General features: G+C 56.6%; 1 protein-coding gene across 2 annotated transcripts in view; it reads right to left on the reverse strand.

The window, feature by feature from the left end:
• Positions 1–18,935, reverse strand: part of RASGEF1A (RasGEF domain family member 1A) — a 35,719-nt gene extending 16,784 nt beyond the window's left edge. For both annotated transcript variants that reach the window (XM_059169542.1, XM_059169541.1), the window contains exon 1: positions 18,796–18,935. In XM_059169542.1, the coding sequence (XP_059025525.1) occupies positions 18,796–18,813 (18 nt within the window). In that variant the 5' untranslated portion in view covers positions 18,814–18,935. The remainder of the gene's footprint in view (positions 1–18,795) is intronic.
• Between the last annotated feature and the right edge of the window lie 5,445 nt (positions 18,936–24,380).

Raw genomic sequence — 24,380 nt, forward strand, 5'->3', positions numbered from 1 at the left:
CATGCTGAATTTGAAACGCCTATTAGATATATGTGTCAGCAGCCTGGGGTTGCTCAGTGGCCCCCCAAACTGGGGCCACTCACAATGGCCTGGCATGACCAGGAGGATGAGGGCGCCCACCTCCCACTGCAACACAGCCTCTAGGGGAAGTCTTCCTGAGGCCTAGGAGAGTCTACAGCCCTCTTGGGCCTCAGTTTCCCATTGCCCACGGCAGCTGTGCCTGGGAGGTGCCACGTGGGGATCAGTGAGGCACACTGGCCACGAGGCCTCGAAAGCTGGTGCCCCATGAGTTCTCTCCCTCCTGCAGCTGAGAGGCCTGTGCTACTGGCTTGTCCCACCCTCACCCCGCGTAGAGGACAGGAATGGACAAACGGGCACCTTCCTGTGCTAGCTCCCGTGTCTGGTGAACACCAGCCAGCAGGCACACGGCCCGGCTCCCACCTCTCCAGGCAGCTGCACGGCCCCACCTCCAGAGCGCTGGAGGCTGCCTCCCCATACACCCTCCGTGGGCTTCCCGGTGCTCACCGCCGCTGCTGCTGCTTCTCCAGCCCTGGTCTGCTTTCTGACCCAAACTGGGGCAAGCTTCTAAGCCAATGTGGCCTCAGTTTCCCCACTGTGCGAGCAAACGGTAATCATGATTATTTTTGTCATGATACAGCCCAGGGCCAGTGCGCTCCAAGGTCCACACAATGAGATCCGACTCCCAGCCTACAGCCCATCAGCCGAGCTTCACATGCGAAAAAGGGCGCTCCGCCCAAATAACGTAGGCTAAGGCCAAACACCTGAAGGGTGCCTTAGAATTCTCAAAAAATCTTCTGGAAGGAGAGTAAGAGCTCAAGGAAAGCCCGAGGGATTGAAATGCTCTTGGTCCCTAGGCTCAGCTGCCCCACCTGGGACACGTCTTCAGACTCACAGAACACACCCCTCAACACACATTGGAATGCACATTCTCAGGCCCTGCCCCAGACCCGCCAAGTCAGAAACGCAGGCCCGGTCCTTGATCTGTGTCTTAGCAAGCCATCTTGGGGGCTGCCCAAATCCATGTGTCTTAGGCAGCCCCCTGCCCATGGCCCAGGAGTCCTCACCCTGCTCCTCCCCCAAGGATCCTCAGCCTCACGGGGGGTCTCAGTCCTCCAGGGCACCCCACCCACATCCAGACCAGACCAGACCAGACCAGCAAGCCACGGAAGGAGCTACCAGGAAAGGCACATCCCTTTGGCTTGGGGTGGTAGCCCTTCCTTCAGCAGGCTGGGCTCAGGACCCCATAACTGAACTTCCCAACTGCATGAGATCCTGTATTGCCATCGCTTCTCGGCCTTTTGGCTAAGATCAAGTGTGGAGATCCTGTATTGCCTATTTTTCAATGACATCAACAAGAGTTTACATAAACGCACAGAAACACGTGGCCGTCCACCACCACAGACCAGTTACAGAGTTTACCGCAAGGGACCTGGAGAAGGAGACTTTCATTTTCCATTCTACACATTTGTAAGCTATTTGGTAACTTGTCTAAATGGTACATTCATTTTGTCATTTTTAAAATAACTTCATTTTCTTTACTATAAAGAGGCTGAGTTTGGAAATCAGCCCTTTTTATAAAGCCACGTTAGAGAGTCTGAAGCCCAGGGCTGGGCCTGTGGATAGAGCCACAGCCACCACCACGAGTCCCCTGAGAAGGCAGGCTTTGAAGCAAGGGCCTGGAACCCACTCAGACAGCAGGGAGCTGTAGGGTCCACGCCAACATCTCCCCTGCCCAGGGACCAACCGGGGATGCTCCCTGCCTACATGTACTCCTCTCTCCCTGAGCTCAGGGGTCCCGGGGGGCCACTCAGCCCCTAACAGAGCCCGCACCCCAGCCATGAGCACTGAGGGGTCTCCAGGTGCAGCGCCAACTGGGCAAAGAGAGCACCCTTGGGTTTGAATCCCACTCTGCAACAGCCAGCTCCTTGCCCTTGGCCAAGTCTAACCCACCTCAATTTCCACAGCCATTGAGTGGGGATGAGGACCACCCCTGCCAAGCCCTCTACCTGCCCGGCATTTCCGCTGGCCACCCCACCTGGCCTCCTCTGTTCTTGCACATGGCGTCCTCTTCTCCCTTCCCAGCAGAGCAGGAACTGCCATCAGTGGCCATACTCCTGTGTGTCCATTGTCCCCGACCCGCCCCCTTCTCAAGGAAGTGCCCCTCCGAGTGGCGCCCCCGGGATCTGGGCTCCTGTCTTGGGCAGGGGAGTCACAGCAAAAGCACTATCATAATAAGAAACAAAGCCCAGACTGAGTAGGTCCACTGAGTAGGTCCATTGGTGTCAATGACACCAATGCTAGCACTGAATCATCTCGTTAATCCTCATAAGGACCCTCACAAAACCCATTATTCTCCACATGCTGCAGATGAGGACAAGGCACAGAAGGATGAAGTAACCGGCCCGGATCACGCAGCTAGATGGTGGCAGTGCCAGGATGGCCACAAAGGCAGCCCAGGAGACCTGACCCTGAGCTTGGCCTGGCCACTGGGAGCTCTGTCAGGATCCTCAACCTCTCAGAGCCTTCCTTTCCCTACCCATGGAATGGGCACAGGGTGTGCTACGTCCGAGACTTGCTGGGAGGATGCAACGGGCACCTGTGGAAAGTGCTGTACGCGAGACATGCTCTCCCCTCCCCACCCCGGAGGAGCCAACTCCCACAGACCTGCCTGCTCGGCACCCCCACAGGGCTGCCCAGGACACACAAGCGCCGATTGTTCTAGACACGCAGGACCCCAGAGGCCTCAGGGCCTCAGGGCCGTGCAGGCCCCACTCTGCACGGACGCTCTCAGGCCTGTGCGGTGCCCGACCAGGACAGCAGCACCACCAGGGAACTCGTGGGCAGTCCAGAGCCAGAAACCACCCGTTCTCGGGAGTTCTCGATCCTCTCTGAAAGCAGCTGGGCTCCAAGCAAGGTCCACCCGGCAACACCTACGTCCCGCGAAAACACAGCACGAGTTCCAGCCCCAGCCTGGCGCCTTGGAGAGTGTTTGCCTGCGGGGAGGAGAGTCTGCCTCCCCAGGGTCAGCCCTGTGGCCTGAGCCAGAAGCACCCAGAGCTTCACGCAAACCCCCTGCCCACCCCACCACCCAGCAATCCTGACTTACGTGGCTGGGGGTGCTGCCGGGCCAGGGCAGTTTTCACCAGTTCTTCCAGGTGAAAATGGGAACAGGGGGTACAGGGAGCCTCTCGCTCCCCTCGGCTGCCATTGGCTACACCCAGACACAACGGGAAGCTACGGACACTGTGGGGAGAGCTCGGGAAGCCTCTTGAGGCCAGGCCCAGCTCAGGAGAGGACGGAGCCTGGGTGGGCCAGCCTTCCACGCCAGCTTCCTTAGGGCCCGAGGCTGGAGCCCGCACTTCCCCCCCCCCCCGCCCACACAAAACAGCAGCCTATTTCCAGGAGGGGGAGACCGACTCACCCCCACCTCCCAACCCTGCTCTGCCTCCTTGCAGCTCTTCCTCCTCTCAGGCCCCGGCCGGAAGGCAAGTGCCCTCCAATTATAGATGCACTCGGCCCACAGGCAGGTCCAAGTGATTCTCCACATCCCAGGTGGGTGCAGGGGCAGCCCTGGGGCTGGTCCCAGGTGCAGGCGGGAGAGACCTGGCCCAAGAGTAGGGGCAGCAGCCACGGCCCAGCGCTTGCCTGGCCCGCGCAGGCTTTACTTACTTTACTTGCTCTCTGGGGGCATCTATGGAGGAGTCCTGCCTGCACCTGGGCCCCAAGTTTCAAAGACAGTCGGGGATCCACGGTGCTGGGGTGCAGGGGACAGGAGAGAGGCAGGGCACTGCTCCTGCCCTGCAGAGTGGAACCGCCGTGCCTGGCATGGGATGGGGGCAGGTAGGGAGGGCCGGCCTGGCCGAGGCGGAGTCCTCACGACCCTCTGCAGTGTCCAGGAGGCTTCGCCTTTGACCTCTCCATCTTTCTGCCCCTTCCCGGGGCTCCCCCACCACTCTGCTCCATCTGGCATGTCTGCTGCTGCTCCCCAGAAAAAGAAGTGGCTACAGGGGGGTCCTGCAGCTACCCCTGCTCCAGGGCTCACTCCTGCTCCCCCTCCATGGTCCAATAAGGGACATGACCTTGGGAAAACCCAGTCTCCTTCAACTCCACTCCTTGAGTGCTCCTTGTCTACACCCCGACCCGTGACCATCCACCCGCACCTACCCACCCAGGTCCTTTCATTGGGCTTCAGGTCTGGGACCTTCTGTGTGAGAGTCCAGAACGGCGTCAGGAGACACATCGGCTAGAGGACAACAGGGAAGACTGTGAGCTGCTCAGAGACTCGCTTCCCCTGCTGTCAGCTGGGTAGACAGCTTCTTGCCCCACCTGCCTGGCAGGGTGATGGTCAGGGCTGGATGAGAAAATGGAAGCCAGCACTGCCAGGAGTGGAGCTAGATGCCACCATGGACCGCCGTCTCTGTGTCTGGCCTCAGTGACACCGAGTGGCCAGTACTGGCTGCCACCACTTCGAACCTCCAGCCCCTGGCCAGGGCCTCACACCCTCAGCAGGCCACATGCCTCTTGCCCTCAGCTGCAGGATCTTATTAAGGCCACATTCTGCACATCCGTCCCGACCCCACGCACAACCCAGAATTCAGTGGGGACCAGCTTACACCCCAGGGGTGAACTCGGATCAACGGGTCATGGGAGGCAGAGTCAATTCCCCTTCCTCAGTCCAGAGGGACTGTTGGAGACACCAAAGTTTTACAGAACCTCTCCAAAGACATCCAGTGAGATGGACTCCTTTCAGAAAGCATCCCGCGTGTCCATGCGCTCCCCGCTCCTTCCCTCCTGTTTCCCTGGGACCATATTCCCCAGTACATGCTGGCATAGAAGTTATGGCTCAGGCTCAGAGAAGAGCGTCCGTCTGTCTTGTTTCTGTGCCCCTCGCCAGGACTACAATGGCTGAGCTGATGGGACAGGGCACTGGTCCCTGAACTTCACAGCAGGGTGGGCATGCAGGAGGTTTCTGGTGCAGAACAAGGGCTCACAGGCAGAACCAGGCCATCGCAGCACAGAAGGTAAACCCCATTCTCTGGGCTCTGCTCGGCCGAAGGACTGCCTGCACCTGGTCCTGGATGCCAGGGGGCTTCCCGCGGGGTACGGTCTGGAGCTCTGCATCCGTGCAACTCGGACCCAAGGCCCCGTTCAGCTGACTCAGCCTAAGTAGTTCACTTCTGGGTACCCACAGCTGCCCCGCCTCTTGCACGCTCATACACACACACACACACCCTGACAAAAGCATCAAGAGCATGGCCAGAGGGCCCCCCAGCAGCGGGGGGGTGGGGGGGGAGGACAGCACAGTAGGTGGGGGCAGTCTCAGAAACTTGTGGAGACTGAGGAGAACCCAAGCAGCCCCAGTGCCCCCAAGAGACCAGCTAGAGATGGGGAAAAGGATTTTTAGGAGGTTTCTGTAGATTATGAATCAAATTCCCTCTTGCAGCCTCTTTAAGAAACCTCAGCTAGAGATGGAATTGCCACTCACTGCCATGGTGTTTCCTGATGGGGCGTTTACACACGAGCCTGGCAGGGTCCATGCCCCTCCCTAGGGCTGCAAAACACACAGGGGGGCATCTGCGTCTGGCCACACGTCCCCTGGAAGGGACAGGCATGCCCACGTACCTGTGTGCACCTTCTGTGACCTGGAGCACAGTCCTACTTGCAAACTCCAGCGGGGCCCAAGATGGCCTTCACAGACACCACACCCCATTGCTGTCTTCCCCAGAGACCCCCAGGCCTCTGGGAGCTGCAGCTCTGACGGAGGCCCAGATCTTTCTGGGCCAGGGCCTCACTACGAGACCCAGAGCCTGCTGTGGGCAGCCAGGTAGTCCGCACACTGTGTGTCCCATACACCCCTGTCCGCCCAGGCCTCGTTAAGGGTCACCCTCCCCCACCCCCCCGCAAGCTTTTCCTGCTTCCTGTACTGAGCTCCCCAGCAAGGCCGGGGGAAGCCTGACACTGCCCCACGGGCTTGTAAAACATTCCCACAGCGGAGGAGCTGACGTCGTCACAGTTTACTTGAACATACTCAGGGAGGACCCTGACTCTAGAGAAAAACTCTATAAAGGACCCTGAATCTAAAGAAACATCCAGTCACTGCAGTATCCATGCACTGAGCCATCCGTGTTCACAGCTGTCCGGGCAGCCCCAACCACCTTCCTGGAGATGGCCATGTGCCCACCTGAACCCGCCCTCATCTCCAGCCTCCCAGCCCTAGAGGGAGCCTCCAGTTCACTGCTGGCCCGCGCCCCCCAGCGGCTTCACTCAGAGCAGCCAGATGTGGGCGGAGCCTCATCCCAGGAGGGGCCGTGGCCCATCCCAACGCTGAGCTCCCCACACCAGCTCTGTCTCCCAAGCCCTGTCCTGGGACTCCACCCCGACCCAGGGCATCTGCAGGAAGCAAGCACTTCCTTCAGCCCCAGAGGAACTAATGGAGGAACACGAAAGATAACCGGCTGACCTCAGCCAGAGCCAACTCTGCCCCAGCCGAGAGTGGGGACAAGCACCCATGGAGGGGACAGTTCCCTGCACAGCAGGACAAAAGTAGTGTCAGGCCTCCATTTGACTCTGAAGGGGCGGACTGGGGTAGGTTCCCAGAGCAGTCAGAATTTTAGGACTCCTTCCAGATGGTGGAGTCTGCAGTTCTGGAAATTTCTGAGACACACAGAAGCAGGGATAAGCTTTCCTTTAACTAATCGTCGGGTGTTTGTCATCAGGAGTTGGAGCCCAGCCATAGGCTGGGCATCACACATCTTACTGCAATGCCCCCTAACCCAGGGGGTGGCACAGAGACACCCACGTTTCAGATGAGAACACCTGTGTACTGGTGCCCAGGCAGGTGGCGATGACTACGTCTGCCCCATAGCCCTGCTCCTTCTCAGGACTGTCATTTCTGCTCATCAGTGGCCCTGACTGGGACATGACCCCCAGCGTTGGGTGAAGGCTGAGACCCTCGCCCTGGACATGTGGATGAAGGCCCACTCCGACGGCATTCTGCATATAATTCCAGGGACTGATGGGGTACCAGAAGTTCCTCCACTGATGTGAGGTTGAGAATCCCAGCTTCCTGGAAAACGGGGACAAAAATGGCCTTCGGGGCCCAGCCGGCATGAGTCCCCAGGGGCGTACCAGGAGGCAGAAGGGGCCCCGCCGTCCTCACCCCTGCCAGGCTTTGCCAGGGATGCTTCTTTCGGAGGCAGCACGTGGGCTTCTATTTTTTAACCTACTCCACAAAAACGAAGACTATTTTTAGCTCAGCAAGCTGCAGGGCATCACAATTAGCAACTGAAAATTACACATCTTGCCAGTCTCCCCTCTTTTGGCTGGAGGAGAAAGAGAGACAGAGAGACAGGAGGGGAGGAAGGGAGGGAGAGAGAGAAAGTGCTCCTGGAGGGAGCTGGGTACCAGCCCTGTCACCCCACCCTGGCGGGCCACTTAATTGAGAGGGCAGCCTTTGGCACAGATTTCAGAATAAGTGCATCCAGTGAGCTATCTTATTCCATCCCAGTTCCAGAAAAATCCAGCCTTGGTGGGAGCAAGTGGGAACCCCATTCGCACTCAAGAGGCTGCAACTGGGGAGAAAATCTTGCTGGCTACTTGGACCAGGGCCAGAGACCCACAGAGCCCCAGCTCTGCTGGGGAATGTGGGGCAGCCAAGGTTAGGCCAGGCCCCCATCACCCTTCTAGGGTTGTCTACTTCCCTAAAATCATTTGCCCTGTGGTGTGGTAAGAGGTGGGGTGTCTCACAGAACCCTCTCCTTGCCCACCCATCCACCCATCCATCCATCCATCCATCTACAAATGTTACCAAAGACCGGCCTAGACCCTGGGGATCCACCAAGGGGCCCCCATGGGAGCAGACTGTGGCCACCGTGCCTGACCATCCACATAAATGGGTGAGCTGTCACGGGTCTGACAGGGACAGAGTGTGGGGACCGAGCAGATGGGGACCTAACCAGGTTGAGAGATTGGCCTCTAAAGGAGGCTTCTAGAAAAGGAAGTGGAGAGGGAAGGGCTAGTGCCAAGGTCTCCAGGCCCCAAGACCTACCAGCCCTACCATCCCACTGGTTCCCTGGAAATCTTCCCTGAAGCATGTCTGGCTTGCTCACTTCCAAACAAATATTTCCTGATTCTCTTTCAGCCACATTAAATGTGGCTCTATGGAGATGCCTGGGTGGCTCAGTCGGTTAAGCCGCTGCCTTCGGCTCAGGTCATGATCCCAGGGTCCGGGGATCGAGTCCCGCATGGGGCTCCTTCCCGGGCAGGGAGCTTGCTTCTCTCTCGGCCTCTGCCTGCCACTCTGCCTGCTTGCGTGCATGCGCTCTCTATCTCTCTCTCTCTCCCTCTCATTGACAAATAAATAAATAAAATCTTCAAAAAAAAAAAAAAATGTGACTCCACGCCGGGCTGCCGCGGGCAGGGTGTCCTCCCTGCCTTCCTCCCCTGCCTACATGGGAGACTCTTCTGGCATTTGTCCAGGACGAATCACCCCACCAGCAAGCTCTCCTGGGATCTGAAGGTGACCCCCATGGGGTGCAGACTGGGGAGAGGAATCGGCTGAGAGGAACCCTCCCTTTACACAGCAGAGAAATGTAAGTAGGAGGTTGCAAGACAAATCCAGCCTGTAGATGAAATGCTTGTTGAAATGCATGCCCTCCCACCACGAAGCACAAGGCCAGACCAAGGCCTCAGCTCCCAAGCAAGACAGGTCCGGTGGCAGAGACAGGGCCACCTTAGTTTCCCCATCACCCTACTAAATGTCCCCTATCCTGTGACCCTGCTGTTTCCCAACTCATTCCACAGACCAGAAAATGGCAGCAAAAGCTGGAGGGCCCCAGTGGACACACAAGCCACCGAACCATGGCTCCGCAATCCAATCTTCATTGCAGGGTGGCGGGGGAGGGGGAGAGATCCGGAGGGCTCCCCCAACCCCGGATCCCACTAACTGGCAGAAAAATCCAAGCCAGAGAGCCCAGCCTAGCCGGGAGCAGTCATGTGCCAGACCCTTGGGCTGGCTGGGGGGCTGGGGGAGGTGGGGACTGCTGGAAGCCTGGCCCTGGGGACACCGTGCCCACAGCCAGGGAGTGGGGAGAGGAGGGGTTGCGGGGGGTCTGAAGGGAGACAGAGGGAGGAGGATTACCCGGCCCAAGTACAGCCACCTGCCCTCTCTTGTCCTCCCTGCTCTGCCCAACTCTCTAATGCAGCTGTCATTCATGACAAGCTCCGTGTCCCTCCCTCTTTCACCTCTCCTTCCCCCTCCGGGTCCTGAGAGGTAAGGCTGCTTCCCTGCACTGGGAATTCAAACCCTCTCAGGCGGCCTCCATCCCCACTTGGGGCCAGGTGGCGCTGGCAGCTCTTCGGGCAGACGGCCCAGTGACCTACCAGTGGCCAAGCTCTTGGGGCCCCATCTGCAAAGGGCACAGATAACTCCTGCTTTAGAGAGTCCGCTTGCTTAGCTCACAGTCATTCCTGTAGACTCCAGCAGGTACAAGAGCTCCCGAGAGCCAAGACCCCACAAGCCTTACGTTGCTCCGGCCCCAGGCCAGCCATCTGGCCCAGGGGGGCTAGATCCTGGGCCACTGGGAAGCAGCTTCCTCTGGGCCTGCTGCCCATCCACCTCCAGCTGCTCCCCCCAAAAACAGAGGACCACCCCCAATAGCAGAAGGGCACAAGCAGCCCCCCGCCTGAATTCAGACACCCTGAAGGCAGAGACCTCCCTACCTGGGAGTTGTTCTCACCTCCCCAAACCCCAGCTCTCAGATCTTCCTAACTTTGAGCTGAAACGTGTCTCCCTAAAGCGCCAGAGAACCTGGTCCTGTCTGCGGGGGCCACGTGCCGCAAGTATTTGGGGTCTGGCAGCAAGCAGGAGATGGGCATCCCGCGGACTGGCAGTGAGGTCTGACCACTCCACGAGCTGAGGCCACCCTGTCCTCTGTGAAAAACCAGCAGCTCCAATACCGATTTCATGGGTGGCAGTAAGCACACTACGAGGCCACCTTGCTCAGGACGTGTGCGGTACCTGCTAAACTGGGTGGACTTGTCATCAAATTTACCTGCTGCCTTCCTAGACACAGATTATGGGGGCTGGTGCTGTCCTCTCCCTGACACCACCTCTGGGGTCCCTTCACCTCCCCATGCCCAGGACAGCAGCGGGCCCCTCCTGGCCACCAGAGAAAGTGGACAGAAGCTACTTCCTGCTTCCAGGTGAACAGATCCACTAACCTGGCAAGTGGGGCTCAGAGCTGGCTCTGGCCTCAGGGTGGCTGCTTGGCCCCCGCCCCAGGTGCGGGACTGGCAGGGGTGACACACCCCTGTGCATGGGTCCTCAGCCCGCCCTCCCTCTGCACCACCATGGGCTTTCCGGCAGGGAGGTCCTTGGGAGGACCTGGCTGGTCCTATCCCTGCAGGCTGGGCCTCGGGAGTCCCCTGCCACTCCCACCTGTCTGGCAAGGGAGGACAATCTTTTACATGAACCCAGCTTACCTTCCTGTCCCCTGCAGACCTGGCGGGGACGTCCTGGGGCCTGGCGGAGGGCCGCAGCCGGACTCCAGCCAGGAGACGACTGCCATGGGAACCAGAGCCAGCCAACACCTTGAGGGGCAAGGCCTCCACAAAGGCCCAGCCTAGGGACGATGCTGATAATTAAAGGTTTGTTACAGAGGCACGTTCTATTTTTTTCCCCTTCTGAATTCCTTCCTAGCACCAAATACTATTTGAATTGAGTGAAGGAATCTTGCCATCTCCTCTTCACACTCCTAAATACAAATCCTGCCGAGCCCGGCTTTTTTCCTCGTTTTTTTTTTTTTCCTCCTTCTTTTCTCCTTTTCTGTCCAGTCAGCTTCTTCTGGTGGCCGCTCAGGGGACAAAATGTCATTGTCCACCAATAACCATCCCATTATTGAGCATTGAGAGGCCCGGGGACGGAGCAGGTAGGATTTCAGAGAATCCCTGCCCTTTCCTACAGGGCGGCTGGCTGGCATGCTGGCCTCCCACCCGGGCCACTCAGGGCCCTCAGGGCCGGGGGCGGATGCCTGGGGCCTCCCCGTCCCCAGCCCCTTCTCCTCTGGCCTCCTTCCCCCTTGGGCCCACTCCACTGGATTCCACAGCGGTCACCCCGGCACCCCTGCACGCAGGCGGCTTGGACTCCGGAGGCTGAGCCGGGCGCAGGCTGGGACAGGAGAGTGAGCAAACTGAGATCAACTTGGGAGCCAGTGCTGTCCTCTCTGGGCGTCCTCTCAAGGTGCCCCAAAGGGGAGCAGGGCACAGGTGCCCATGTCTACTGAACTCCCTCCTCTAGGGTCCCACCTAAGGGGCTCCTACTCAGAGCCTGCCTCACACTAGGACTCCACCCATCAAGTAGGAAGAGCCCAAATTCCAGGAGGGTGACAGTGAGGGGACTGCATCAGAGCTGAGGGTCCTTGAGGGGCAGGGAGGCTGGGTCCCTCAGTGTGGATGTGTGGGGTGGGGGACAGGCCGTGGCCCAGACCTTTCCAGGAGTGAGTGTCAGGCTCCACCTCCAAGGCTGCCTGGGGTTGCTGGGGTAAGGAAAAATAAGAACACACGATTCCTTTATTTTTAAATGACATCTAATTAGGCTGAGCAAGGACTTTCCTTTGTGCTTAAAAACAAATAAAAATCAATTTCCTTTACCTGAATTGTTATCCTCCTGGCAGACACCCCCTAGGGGTACCCCTGGGACCCCTCTGTGCTGCAGGAGCCAGAAGCTGAAGGGTTCTGTGTACCGGCCTCGGGGTGGAAGGTGGGGGGTCTCCCAGCTCCCTGCTGGGCCCAGAGAGCCATGGCCTTGTCCGCTGGCCACAGCCTCTTCAAAGGACCAAGACACATATCTTGACCCTCCAGCAAAAAGTTTCCTACTCCCCGTGCGACTTCTCATGGACGCTCCCTTGTACACACCTGCTATGTCCCCTGGCCCAGAACCTGGCCAGCCCCCAGGAATACCAAGGGCACAACAGCCTCCATCCCTCCCCAGGGCAACGCACTTCCCCACACAAGGCACTACACATGCTGTCATCCCGTTTTCCAGAGGAAGGAACAAAGGCTGTAAGGGCTACGTCCTCAAACCAGATCTTACAAGCTCCAAAGTGGGGGCTGAGATCTGAAGCCTGGTGAGTATGACCACCACGATCTAGAACCATGAGCACAGGCTCAGGAGAACGGCAAGCAGGTACAAGACAAAGGCAGGTGGGAGGCAGCAGGCACCCTGTGGGATGGACTCAGCCTGGGCCACGTGGAGCTCCCTGCTTAGAGTATGCAGAGAGGGCCCTGATGAGCACTGTGCTGGGGCTGGGCTGGATCTGGGGGGGCAGGGGGGGATGGTCAGGCCAGGGTCCCAGGGCCAGCCATGCATGTGCCCTCAAGAATCCCTTGCTGGGAGGGATTCAGGACCTTCCTCAGACAGCGCAGCAACCTCACTATCAATGAAACTTTTACAGGAGCTTCTCCCCTGCTGGGCCATCCTGCACCTCTCCACAGCACCCTCCAAGACATTACTAACCACTTTCCAAATGAGGTACAGACCAGGAGGCTAAGGACAGCCGGAGGTCACTGGGGGCCTAGCCACATCTCCTGACTGCAGGCTGGTTCTTTCTGCCAAGGGCTGAAAGGGAAAAGTGAGCAGGAGACTGGGCCCTGCTATGCCCAGAAAATGGGTCACCGGTCCAAGCCCAAGCACAATGCAGTGAGCTCCCCTTCGTGGACCAGACAGCAGAACAACAACTAGAACCTTCTACAATTTCTGACAAGTGGGGGATACCCAGAGACGAGGGGTAGAAAGGAATGAAAATAGCGCAGTGCATTCCCTTGACCCAGGGGTATAGAAGCATGAAGAGACAGTACATGGAAACCGTGCTGTCAAAACAGAAAGCCATATTCTTCCATCATATTTACCTGCATTGTTCACACATCCTATCACCAGTGAAACTCCACAAGAGCCCCCAAACAGAAACACACAGGTGACCAAACATTGTGGACACAACTTAACACAACAGCTGGATACTAATAAAAAAACAATGAACCAAAAAACTCTACCCAGTTGATTGAAAAAACTTCCCTAAATCATATCTGTGTTAAAGAGGCAATCAAAACTCCAGTTACAGACACATCAGAGAAATAACCTTTATAAGAAAACTCCTTAGGAAATTCAAAATGGCCAAAGCTGTTCTCAGAGAAACATTCATAGACTTCGATATATTTTAAGTAAACAAACAAAAAAAAAAAAATGGAAATGAACTCAGCACTGACTCAAAAAGCTAAAAAGAGATTCCAAATAAAACACACCCATAGCAAAGCAAACTACCAGGAGGAATTACGGAAAGATAAATTAGTGTATTTAATGAAATAGAGAGTAGAATTTGCTGATTAAAATCAAGGGCTGATTTTCTTTTGAAAACACAAAATGGGAAGAAAAACTTCTGGCCGTTCTAATCAACAAAAGGGTCGAAGAAAGTGCAGGAGGAAGGAAAGCAGGAGGATGGAAGGGAGAGAATGAAAGGGCAGAAAGATGGTGGGAGGGAGGAGATGCAAAAATACAGCTAATAGGAATGAAAAAGGGAATCTAGCCTCAGAGATGGAGAAGAAGCTTTAGAAGAATCAGCTACATAAATTTGTGCTAAAAGATGTTAGCATTTTAAACGGGGATATTATTTAGAAAATATAAATAACCAAAATAGACGAAAATGCTTAAAACCCCAAAAGACCAATAACCATAGTGCAAATTAAAGTAAGTTGACAACCAACCAAACCGCAGGGAAAAATTAAACCAACTCCTGGCTGAGACAGTTTCTAAAATGAATTATTTTAAGCCTCGGAGAATAAGATAATTTTATATGATATTTAAACTATCTCAACTATGCAATTCATATTGAAAACCCTTCCTATTCATTTTACAAAGCTGACATAACTATGATTTATAAATGTGACAAATCTGTCCCCTAATAAAAAGTACAGATAAATTCTTACTTATGAATATAGATGAAAAGGACCCTAAGCAACTTATCAGGAGAATGAACGCAGAAGCATTTTAAAGCACAATTGAGTCTGACCCAGTGGGATTTATTCCAGAAACATGAGGATGATTTAGCTCAGGAAAGCTAATAAGTCAACACATTAATAGGTCCAAGGAGGAAAGGAATTTGATGATCTTGCTAGATATAGGAAAGCTTTCAATGAAATTTAATATCCATTCTTGGTGGACTGTCTGGGCAATTAATGAAAGAGAAGAGTATTCTGTTCATGACGAAGAGTATCTATTGGAATTTAGAGCCAATTTCAGACTTAGTACAACATTAGAGGCCTTCTCATTAAAATGAAGATCAAGCCAAGGACAACTGCCGTTATTAAATGTCACTTTACCCCTTTCAGAAAACACAATACGATAAGAAAATAAATAAAAGATACATTAGAAATGAAGAGCTAGAATGTTCCTTATGTGCAGATAATCTGATTAATTTCTGAGGCTTTCTAGAAGCCAAACTGAAAATCTGTTCAAACTAGTAAGAGAGAGTTCACTTATCAATTATTTAACAAACATTTTTTAAAAATGAATAGCTTACCTATCTACCTCCCTTAGGTACAGGTACAAGTGTCCCTGTCCCCAAAGATATCCCCACTCAGTCTATGTGGAGCAGGGGCTGTGACGCTCACTCGAGCAGCAGGAATAGGGAGAGGTGTACCTCCCAGCCCTGCAGGTGTCCCAGCCTTTAGCCAGGGACACAACATCCATGCAGGTCAGCCACCTCTGTCAGCTACCTGGCCCACAACATGCTTTCCTGACCACACACCCGTAATCCATACCATTGTGCTCTCTGGGCCGGGCACTGCTGGTTTCCAGCCTCTTCTGGGAACCTGCCAGCCCTCTTCTAAGGACGTTGCTCACAGCCCTAGTGCTCACGGAAAGGCCAGGCTCTGGGATCAGTTAGTCCCAGAATGAAGGTCAGCTCCTCCTGCTCCTGGTGCTGCCACAGCCTTTGACCTTGGAGACCCGGTTTCCACGTGTCTTCCTGGCATAGCGACCTCTTAAGGGTTAAGGGAGACCCAGAAGCTGGCCCCGGGGGTCCTCTGACTCATACTCGCTAGCCCCACCTCAGGCAGGGGGCGGCTGGTGTGGCAGCCACACTGACATTTGGGAAATGCCGTGGGCTTGGCCCCTGGTCAGGCAGGCGGGTATGAGCAGGATGGCGAGGGCGGGATTATTCCACTGGAGGCTGAGGTGCAGGACAGTGGACTTGCCAGAGAAACCCCACATGTGACAGGAGGCCACAGGGCCAGAGTCCTTGTAAGCCCCAGGACTTTTGAGGGGAGAGGGCAAAGAACCACAGCAAAGGTTCTAGAACCCTTTCGGCCCTCAGCAAGTCCTTGGCCCTGGCAGCCCTCTTCCTCCTGAGTCCCCGAAACTCTGGTGCCTTCATGCATATGCTCCCACCTGACTGCTCACCCAAGGGCCCCCCAACCTGTCCTTCTCTGGGAACCCCCCATTGTCCTGGAACCCTCCATGACCCAGCGAGCTTAGTACCTGGCATGGTGGAGGCATCCTGGTCTGGGAGCCACTTCTGCCCCTGACCTCCTAGCTGAACTCAAGTAAGCCAGGTTACTGCGGGCCTCGGGGTCCCCATGTGTAAAACAAGGAGGCAGGACGAAGCGGTCTCCATGGGTCCTTTCAGTCCTCATGTTTGTTCCTTCCTTCCTTCCTTCTCTCACTTAGTCAGCCAACATCCACGAGCCCCTACGGACCTGTGCCGCACACTTGGAAATGGAAGAACCCACAGACCTCAGTATCTGCCAGGGCAGACAGACGTAACACCACAGCGCAGGGCAAACAACTCAGGACCAGAGTCTGCACTGAATGCTGAGGAAGCACAGGGAGGGGTACTAACTGTAGGAAGAAGTCAAGGAGGGCTTCCTGGAAGTGGCGATTTTGAGATGAACTTCCAAGGATGACGAGGGGTTAGGAGAAGGAAGAGCAAGGAGACAGCAGTCCTGACAGACCCAGCCCTCCTCGGTTCACTCACCAGTGGTTCCCTGAAGGAGGGGCGGGGCACAGAAGTCCAGAGGTATGGTGGGTTCAGGCAGCTTCCAGAGGTACCCCAGCTCCAACGTAGGCCATGTCATTTCTGTGTCAAACCCTACCTGTTCCAGAGCATCGCAGGACTCTCTCCCCGAAGCAGCCTACCATACTGCCTAGCCCTTAAAGGCACACCACTGCAGTCCAGTGCTTAGTGGATACAGGACCTGCAGCCAGTGCTGTCCCCAGTACACCTGCCCTTGGCCAGTCCCTGATGCATGCAGCAGCCAGGTCAGCACAAGACCCTGCAGCTACCTCAGCCCACACTGCTGTCCCTTGTGCAGCTCACAAAAAGGGCCCCCACCCCAGCGGGCAGAACCAGCAAGATGGTGGTGTGGGGCCTGGGGCAGGCTGGGCCCAGGGCCAGGCTGTCCTGAGCCAGGAGGCACAGGTGTAGGCAGTATGGCCAGGAGGCAGCAAGGGGCCCACCAAAGGAGCCCTCCATGCCAGACCTCTCCCCAGGCTCCAGCCTGCCCACCCACGGCGAGGTGACATCTCCCCAGGGGATGCCAAGCCACTTCTGCCTCCTGCCCACTCCCAGCCATTCCACGTGCATCCTTTCCCACCTTTTGCTGTGGGCAATGTCCTTCCTGGTGTCAGTCGGCCTCTCTCTGTCCCCAGTGCCACACCTCGGCCCTCAGCAAGTCCTCTTGCTTTACTTCAGAGTGTGTTTGGATCGGCTCTTCTTTTCTCTCCTCCACTGCTACCCCCTGGATATGAGCCCTCCTAACATCCAGCCACCAGTGTCTGGCCTCTGGACACATAGGCGGCTTCCTGCTCAAAGCCATGCCTAGCGCTTTCCTGGTGTGCCCCTCCACTCCACCTGCCACTTACCTCCTTTCTACCCCTCTGTCAGCTCCTCATACATGTGTCCCACATGCTGATGTCTCCCGTAACTGTCCTACCCCAGGCACAAACAGCACTCCCACAACAGTGGTCAGTATACTGGGCCCTACTTGCCAGGCTGGACAGGACTGTCATTACTGGTCCTAGTGACACTGAGTGGGGCCATGTGACTCGTCTCACTCAAGAGCAGCAAGTAGAAGTGACAGGTGAGACAAGAACATTCTAGTGCAGGAGCCTCTCTTCCACTCTGCCACGGAGCCTGGCAGCCTGGGGCCTTGAATGACGAAGGCTTGGAGCGGGGTCCAAATTGCACTCTGCTGTTAAGAGCCACTGGATGCGGGGCGGCAGCGGGGTGGGGGGTCTATTTCTGCAGATAACCTAAACCATTCTGACCGACATACCCTCCATAGGTCCTATTCCTCTTTCTTGCTTTGCTCTTTTTCTTTAACACTTACCACCATGCAATATTCTGCATTGTATTTATTTTTTTTCTAAGCTGTTTTTTTTTTTTTTAAGAAATCTCTACTCAAAAAAAAAAAAACAAAAAACAAACAAACAAAAAAAACAGAAATCTCTACTCCGAACATGGAGCTCAAACCCACGACCCCGAGATCAAGCGTCGTCGCATGCTCGTCCAACGACCCACCCAGGCTCCCCTCCTGTTGCATCTATTGTTCGTGCTTTTTCCCCAGTCTCACTTGCTAGAAGGGGAGCTCCATGAGGACAGAGACTATGGTGTTTGGGTCCCTCCTGAAGCCGCAGTACCTGCCCACAACAGGTGTTCGATAAATGTGTGCTGAGTAAGTGGTGAATGAAGAAACAAACGCGTCCTGCGTCTTCGGCTAATGGGGGCTGGCCAGGTCAGCCGGGGCCCTCTTCTGTGCCCCCTACCCACACTGGACCTGAGCTCCCACGTCTGTGCGGTCAGCTTCATGCTAAGGGGCAGGAGCAGCACCCTGTGCCCGAATCACACTGCCAGTCCGTCTCCAAGGCTGGGTTCTAATAAACAGCCATGGAAACGCAATGTCCTGCCTCATGCTCAGGACTAAGTCCAGGACCTGATCTCAGCCGCCTTTTTCCTGCAGGAAGGGAGCTGCCCCTCACCTTGGAGCCCACACTCCTTGAAGCCCCACCCTGAAGCTCACTCTCCTTAAATACACAGGCATTTGTGGGCCCACACAGGCACAACCCTGCCCCCATACACACCTCTCCCTCCCGCTCTCCCTCTCTCCCTCACACGTACACATCCCATATATAAACACGCCTGCATTTTCACATACTCTCACTCTCGCCCACACATGGCACACATACATACACACCTCCCACGAGCGCTTCTTCTCAGATCTCCTCCTCTCCCCCACCTCTCCCACCCCAACCCCCACAGGTGGTTCTGTGCCCCCCAGATTTCAAAAGGGATCCAGGGCCGTCCTGGCTAGCAAGGACGCCTCCCTGGCCCTGTTCACCCCACAGGGACCCTCACTAGCTTTGCAGGTGTCTTCCAGCCATAGACGATCACTGGCATCAGCAAGCCAGGCCAGGAAGGGCAGTGGCAGCCTGAGCCATCCACCCATTCTGAGCCCTGGCACCGCCCACCTGGCAGCAGGTGCCCCCCGTGGGGACACGGAGAGGGAGTGGTTCCCCAGGGCAGGCTCCTTCCGAGCCCAGCGGGGCCAGAGAGGTTCCTGATGGTCTCACTAACTGCCGTAGGTCAGCACCTCTCCGCCAGCTCTCGGCGGCGCAAGAACCCCCGGCCCGCGGTCTTACCGCAACCGAGGGGTTGCCCTGCGTGCGCACCCACGTCGCCGCCTCGCGACCCGCCGCCCTGCACCTGCCACGTGCCGCAGCCCTACCTGGGGCTCCAGAAACATCCTGGCTGCCCGCTCCCCGCGCTGTACTCCGGCGCTGCCAGCGCCCCGCGTGCCGCCGGTCCTCTCCCCGAGCGCCGAGGAAGCTCCCGCCCCCTGACCCCGCCCGCGGGCTTCCCCATGCCCGCTGCCCTCCGGCTAGCTCACAGCCTTGCGCGGGGCGGGACGGGGCGGGGCGGGGCCAGGGGAGGGGCTTGGCCAGCCTGCGGGGCCCGAGAAAGCGGGGGTGTCTGGGTGGGGCCGAGGGATGGCTGGGTCAGGCCAGAAACGGGGCGGAGCCTGGGCCGGGGGCGGGGGCCGGGCGGGGGCCGGGGGCTCCCCAGGGGCGTGACGAGGGCAAGGCGCACCTGCCTGGCGCTGGGTTTTGGGACGCTGGGAGTATACAGCCCGGGGCTGTGGCGTCAGTCGGGCGGCGGCACCAGCCGTCGATGATGGGGGCACCTATGTGCCACCGGGCGAAGGGGTGCTCTGTCCGTAGGGACTCAGTGAGGGATGCGAGCTGGTGTGTTGTTGAGATCCAGCAAGCGGGGAGCCCCGCTGTAACTCCATCTCCTCCCTTGAGCATCTCTTCCTCCTTTACGACCTCACCTCATGGTAGATATCCACTACAGAGCAGGTGCTTGGTCAGCATTTGGCTTGAATGCTTCCCTTGACGGGGTGCTCACTCTGTTCTCAAGCGTCACACAGAACTCTGTTCTTCCATTTCCTTGAGTGAACACGGGATACGGCAGCTGCTTTTGTGGGAGGACTAATCTGAGGCATGGTGTGGGGCGGGCCTGGCACACATGGCACAGTGAGGCATCTTTCCACCCCCAGAAGCCTCAGTCCTCTGAAGGAATCCTGTCAGGTGACAGGTCACCTCCTCCATCGTGCGCCCGCTGAAGACCCCAACCCAGGTGCTGAGACTGGATGGTAAAGATGGACTGAGCCAAGAGCACCCTCCCCGGGAGATCTGGAACTGGAGGGCCCAGGGGCTGAGTTGGGAGACCAAGCTGGAGTAGGACTCTGGGGGAGTCACTACTAGAGAGGAGCAGGGACATTCTCAGCTCGGCCCCTTATGGAGAGGAGAGGGGGATGCCCAGAGAGAGGCTGAGACAAGCCCAAGGGAGTTCATGAGCAAGCCCTGGGGCATGGATGGGCAGAGGTGACTCTATCTGTGCCCATGCCAGTCCCAGGATGCCCACCCTCGGCCCAGCAGCCTGGTGAGACAGCCATCTCTTCTGCCAGCTCCCCCTTCTTGTTTGCCTGCTCTCTTAACATTCCCAAGACTGGCCTCCAGGCTGAGTCCCGTGGACAGTTATTTCTGTCCTGTGCAATTAGAGGCCATGCAGGGTCCACTCACCCGCCTCCCTGGAGTGCCCCACTCTCGGGGTGCCGGAGTTCGGAAACAGGTGTCTTTCTCTTGGAGCTCTGCCCACCACCCCCTCACTCTCTCTGCTAGGACCGGAGCCCGGCTCTCACCGCTCCAGCACCTTCACTGTTAACTGCAGCCTCCAACGGCTCCTGCCACAGCGGGGGCAGAAGTGGCCAGGGCCACAGAGGAGGAGGCTGAGCTATCAGGGCACCTTCCTGTACAGTCACAGGGCCATCCCCCCCCCCCAGGTTCCCACCCACAGATTTCACCAGCATCCCCAAGGACCTCAATAAGGGAGATGCTTCCCCAGGAGGAAGGAAGGCCCCTCTGCCTGTTGTCTCCACAATAGAAACGTCCTTGCAGACCCAGATGGCATTTTCTCCCTTGCTCACAGTTATGACTGCAGCCTTCATGTGTGTATCTGGACTATAATTATACCCTTCCTGGTGTCTGAAGGGGCAGGGAGATAGATGGGCATCCCGGGGGGCTGACCCCTGCGGGGCTATTCCCTCACTTGGGGCTGGGCTCAGGGAGTAAGAGTGTAGGGACAGCTTTGGGGACTGACAGAAGAATCTCGTTACCTTGCCAGATTTGGCTTTAGAAAATGGAGAATGAGCAAGGTGTGGTGTGGCCAGCGGACATCTACTGGGGGTTTCTGGAAAGACAAGGCCCATGGAAAGAGCTGCCCCAGATGATGTGAGCTGCACATGAGGTCAAGAACAGTGTCGATCCAGTGACCATGAAAGGATGCTCTGAGGACAGCAAAGAGCAGAGAAGCCTGAGTCTGGGCTGACAGTGACCCTGGACGTCCTCACCACTGCAGACACCTGGGACAGATGAGACCCTGGGACAGGAGGCTAGACCTACTGATCTAGTAGCTCCAAATCAGTGTCCTTGCTTCCACCCATGCCTGCTCAAGACAGTGGCCCGTGGCCAAGGGCCTTGTTCAATCCTGAATCACACCCCATCCTCCTCTGCCCGGGACCCAAATGAAATGACAGGCAGAGCCCCAGGGACCTGGTGACCTTCCCCCATCAGAGGCCTGTCACCTTCCACACAGCCCTCACTCACTCTGTGCCAGCCCCCACAGGCCTCCTCGCCCTCCCTCTGCCCGCTCCCCTCTCCCCAGAGGTCCTTACCGACATGTCACCTGCTCGGTGACAGATCTACAGGGTTTAACCTCCACCACGGCACTTCCTCCCACACTGAACTTTTCTCCTCAGGGTTCTGCAGTCCACACAGTCCCTCCACTTCCTCGGTAGTCTCCTCTGGGGAGAATTCGGGCTGCGTGAGTGCAGGCCCTTTTCTCTCCTGCTCACTGCTGCGTCCCCATGACTGTGATGTTTGTGTGGGGGGGCGCTCCACTCCGATCTGTTGAATAAATGCATGTATGTGCGTGCGTGTGTCTGTGTATCTACGCGCAGGTACAAATGTAGATTTAGGTATCCCACACAGGCCAAATCAAAAGTGTCAAAAAGATCGAATTTTGAAAAAATGGGCAAGAGCATTAAAGAGGCATCTCACAAAAAGCGGTTCTCCAAAATGGTGATAAATGTAAGAAAAAGGAAATAACACTCAATTTCATTCGTCATCAGGGAAGGGAAATTAAAAAACCACAGTGTGACACTGCCATACACCCACCAGAATGGCTACAATGAAAAGGCAGAAAACTCCAAGTGCTGGTGAGGCTGGGACCCAGTGGAAACTCCGAGCCGCGGGCAGCGGGAGCGAGAACTGCTAGAGCCACACGGGAAGCCAATGCCCTATAGGCCTGGGAAAGCAGAGCCTGCTCTAGCCCGGGGATTCCTCCCGCGGTGCAGCACCCCCAGACAAGCTTACAGATTCACACCAAAAGGCTCACCCGGAGCGCTGATAGCAGCGATACGCTCGATGGCTGCCCTCCACCTGCGCTGTCCTTATCCACCCAGGGGAGCCTACAGCCACGAGACCGGACGAAGTCAACCACCCACAAGGACCAGTCTTACCAAACCACGTACAGCTAAAAAAGTCACGTGCGAAAGGACCTCTAATCAGGACCCCGTGCACATCCAGCTCTGAGGGCCCTGCTGGGGCTGGGGCCCGACACCCATGTACTCATGCTGTGAAATATCACCGGGGCTTTATACTTAGGACTCATGCGCTTTTCTGTAAGTATACCGCACTTCAAGACAGTTTATGTTGAAAAAGTTGAGAAAGAAAAAAAATAATGATGCAGGTCAGGCAGAAGTCACCTGAGCTCAGGGACCTTCCGAGGCTGCTGTGGGCTACACCTGAGAGGAGCTGACCCAGGAGAAGGAACATTTCAGGGACCCTGGGGCCTCGGCCTTCCTCTCCTCATCTGCCCAAGACTAACGGCCCCTCTGGTGAAAACACCTGCTCCCTTCTTTTAAAAGTAACCTGCGGGGCGCCTGGGTGGCTCAGTGGGTTAAGCCTGTACCTTTGGCTCAGGTCATGATCTCAGGGTCCTGGGATTGAGCCCCGTATCGGGCTCTCTGCTCAGCAGGGAGCCTGCTTCCCCCTCTCTCTCTCTGCCTGCATCTCTGCCTACCTGTGATCTCTGTCTGTCAAATAAATAAAATCTTAAAAAAAAATAAAATAAAAGCTGTAACCTGCAAGGTGTTGGTTGGAAGATGGAAGGTGGCCTAAATTGGGGTGAGTGACCTCGAAGAAGCAGGAACCCAAGTGCCCCCACAGAGGGTGTTGACAAGGACAACAAAGACCTTGCAGAGGCTAAGGCCTCAGAGGCCTGAGGTCCCGGGTCGGGGCAGGGTTGCGGGGAGAGTGAGGAGGAAGGCCTAGCTGCCTGGAGGCATGCGTGAAAGTCGGTATGGCACCTGTGGGACCATGCAGGAGCAGACACTGAGGCGGAGGGAGATAACAGTAGGGCTCTGCTTCCTGCACTGACCTCCCACCCCTGGCCCCTTCATCACCCAGAGCAGCTCTGCCAGCAGAGCTCATCTCCAACCCCCCAGGGTCATGGGCAAGTCAGGGGACCCTCTCAGTTACTGTTTTGGGTATAAAGCAGGCTTCATGACATACAACTGTCAGGATGGTTGACAAAACATGAAGCAAAACAAACCAAGCACTTCTAAAAACGTCTATTTCCAAAGGTTCACACTGTCCAGAGGCTCTAGCCTCCCTTGGGAAATGGCCTGAGCTGTCTACACTTAACAGTCTTCTCAGAAGTCCTTGCTAAGAGCATTTACTAGGAACCATGTGACACAGTGTGGCCTGTGGGGCGGTCAGCTCTCTCAGAGCGGCCACTGATCCCTGCGGAGCTCGTACCCAAGCACACCCATGAGCAGCTGTACCTGAACCCCGCCCAGTTCTCCTCAGCTGCCGATGTCATCCCTGAGGGATCCCGACCAGTCGGGCACTATCTGATGTCCACTGGGGAAGCCACACAGGCCTCTGCATCTCCCGAAAACCATCCTCTTAACACTCCCTTTTGGGGGATAACATTCTAAGCAAACAAATCGCTAATGGTTTTAGGCACCACGGTCGGAAAAGGTGGGGGCGGGAAGAGTGGGGGAGGACAGCTAACCTTCTGATGCCTCCCTCATACCACAGAGGCTCATTACCTAAATAAATGACACCCCCCCAACCCTGAGGGGGGAACCTCCCAGGCCTCTCTCTACACCCCGCACTTGTCCTTGCCCTGTGGCCCTCGCCTTCATCCTGACCAGATAACAGGTTCAGGGAGAGCTGCCACCTGCCCTGAGGGTGAGTGACTAACCGGACATGTATAACTCAGAATGGAGCTAATCATAACTAACTGCACAGACGCCCCATTACCGGTCGCAAGGCGCCCCTCCTCTCTCCCCCTCCCTGTGCACAGGGATCCGTGGGTGAGGGGTGAGGTGGGCTACGTGGGGATCCAATGCCAGGGAAACAGGATGTTGCCTGGAAGGGCCCGGAGAAGCCTTGCCACTGAAAGGCCCCCAAAGGCTAAAGGTCCTAGTGCACCTCCTTCCACCTGATCTGGCTCTGTCTCGTGCTCTCTGTCCACTCTGCAGGCGTCCTGGGTCCACATCCAGAGGGCGCAATTCCCCGGGGGGTCCTGGGTGCTGGGGAAGAGCCTGGGGTACCTAGAGTGGAGGCTGGGAGGACACGGAGATCCTGGTTCTCCGGAGGGAGACCCTCCTCCTGCAAAGGGCGCCAGTAGGTGCCGGACGGTTAGAGAGAACACACCCTTTGGAGAGAGTTGGGGGTGTGT

This window comes from Mustela lutreola, chromosome 4 (assembly GCF_030435805.1).
Source record: "Mustela lutreola isolate mMusLut2 chromosome 4, mMusLut2.pri, whole genome shotgun sequence".
NCBI classification, from domain to species: domain Eukaryota; kingdom Metazoa; phylum Chordata; class Mammalia; order Carnivora; family Mustelidae; genus Mustela; species Mustela lutreola.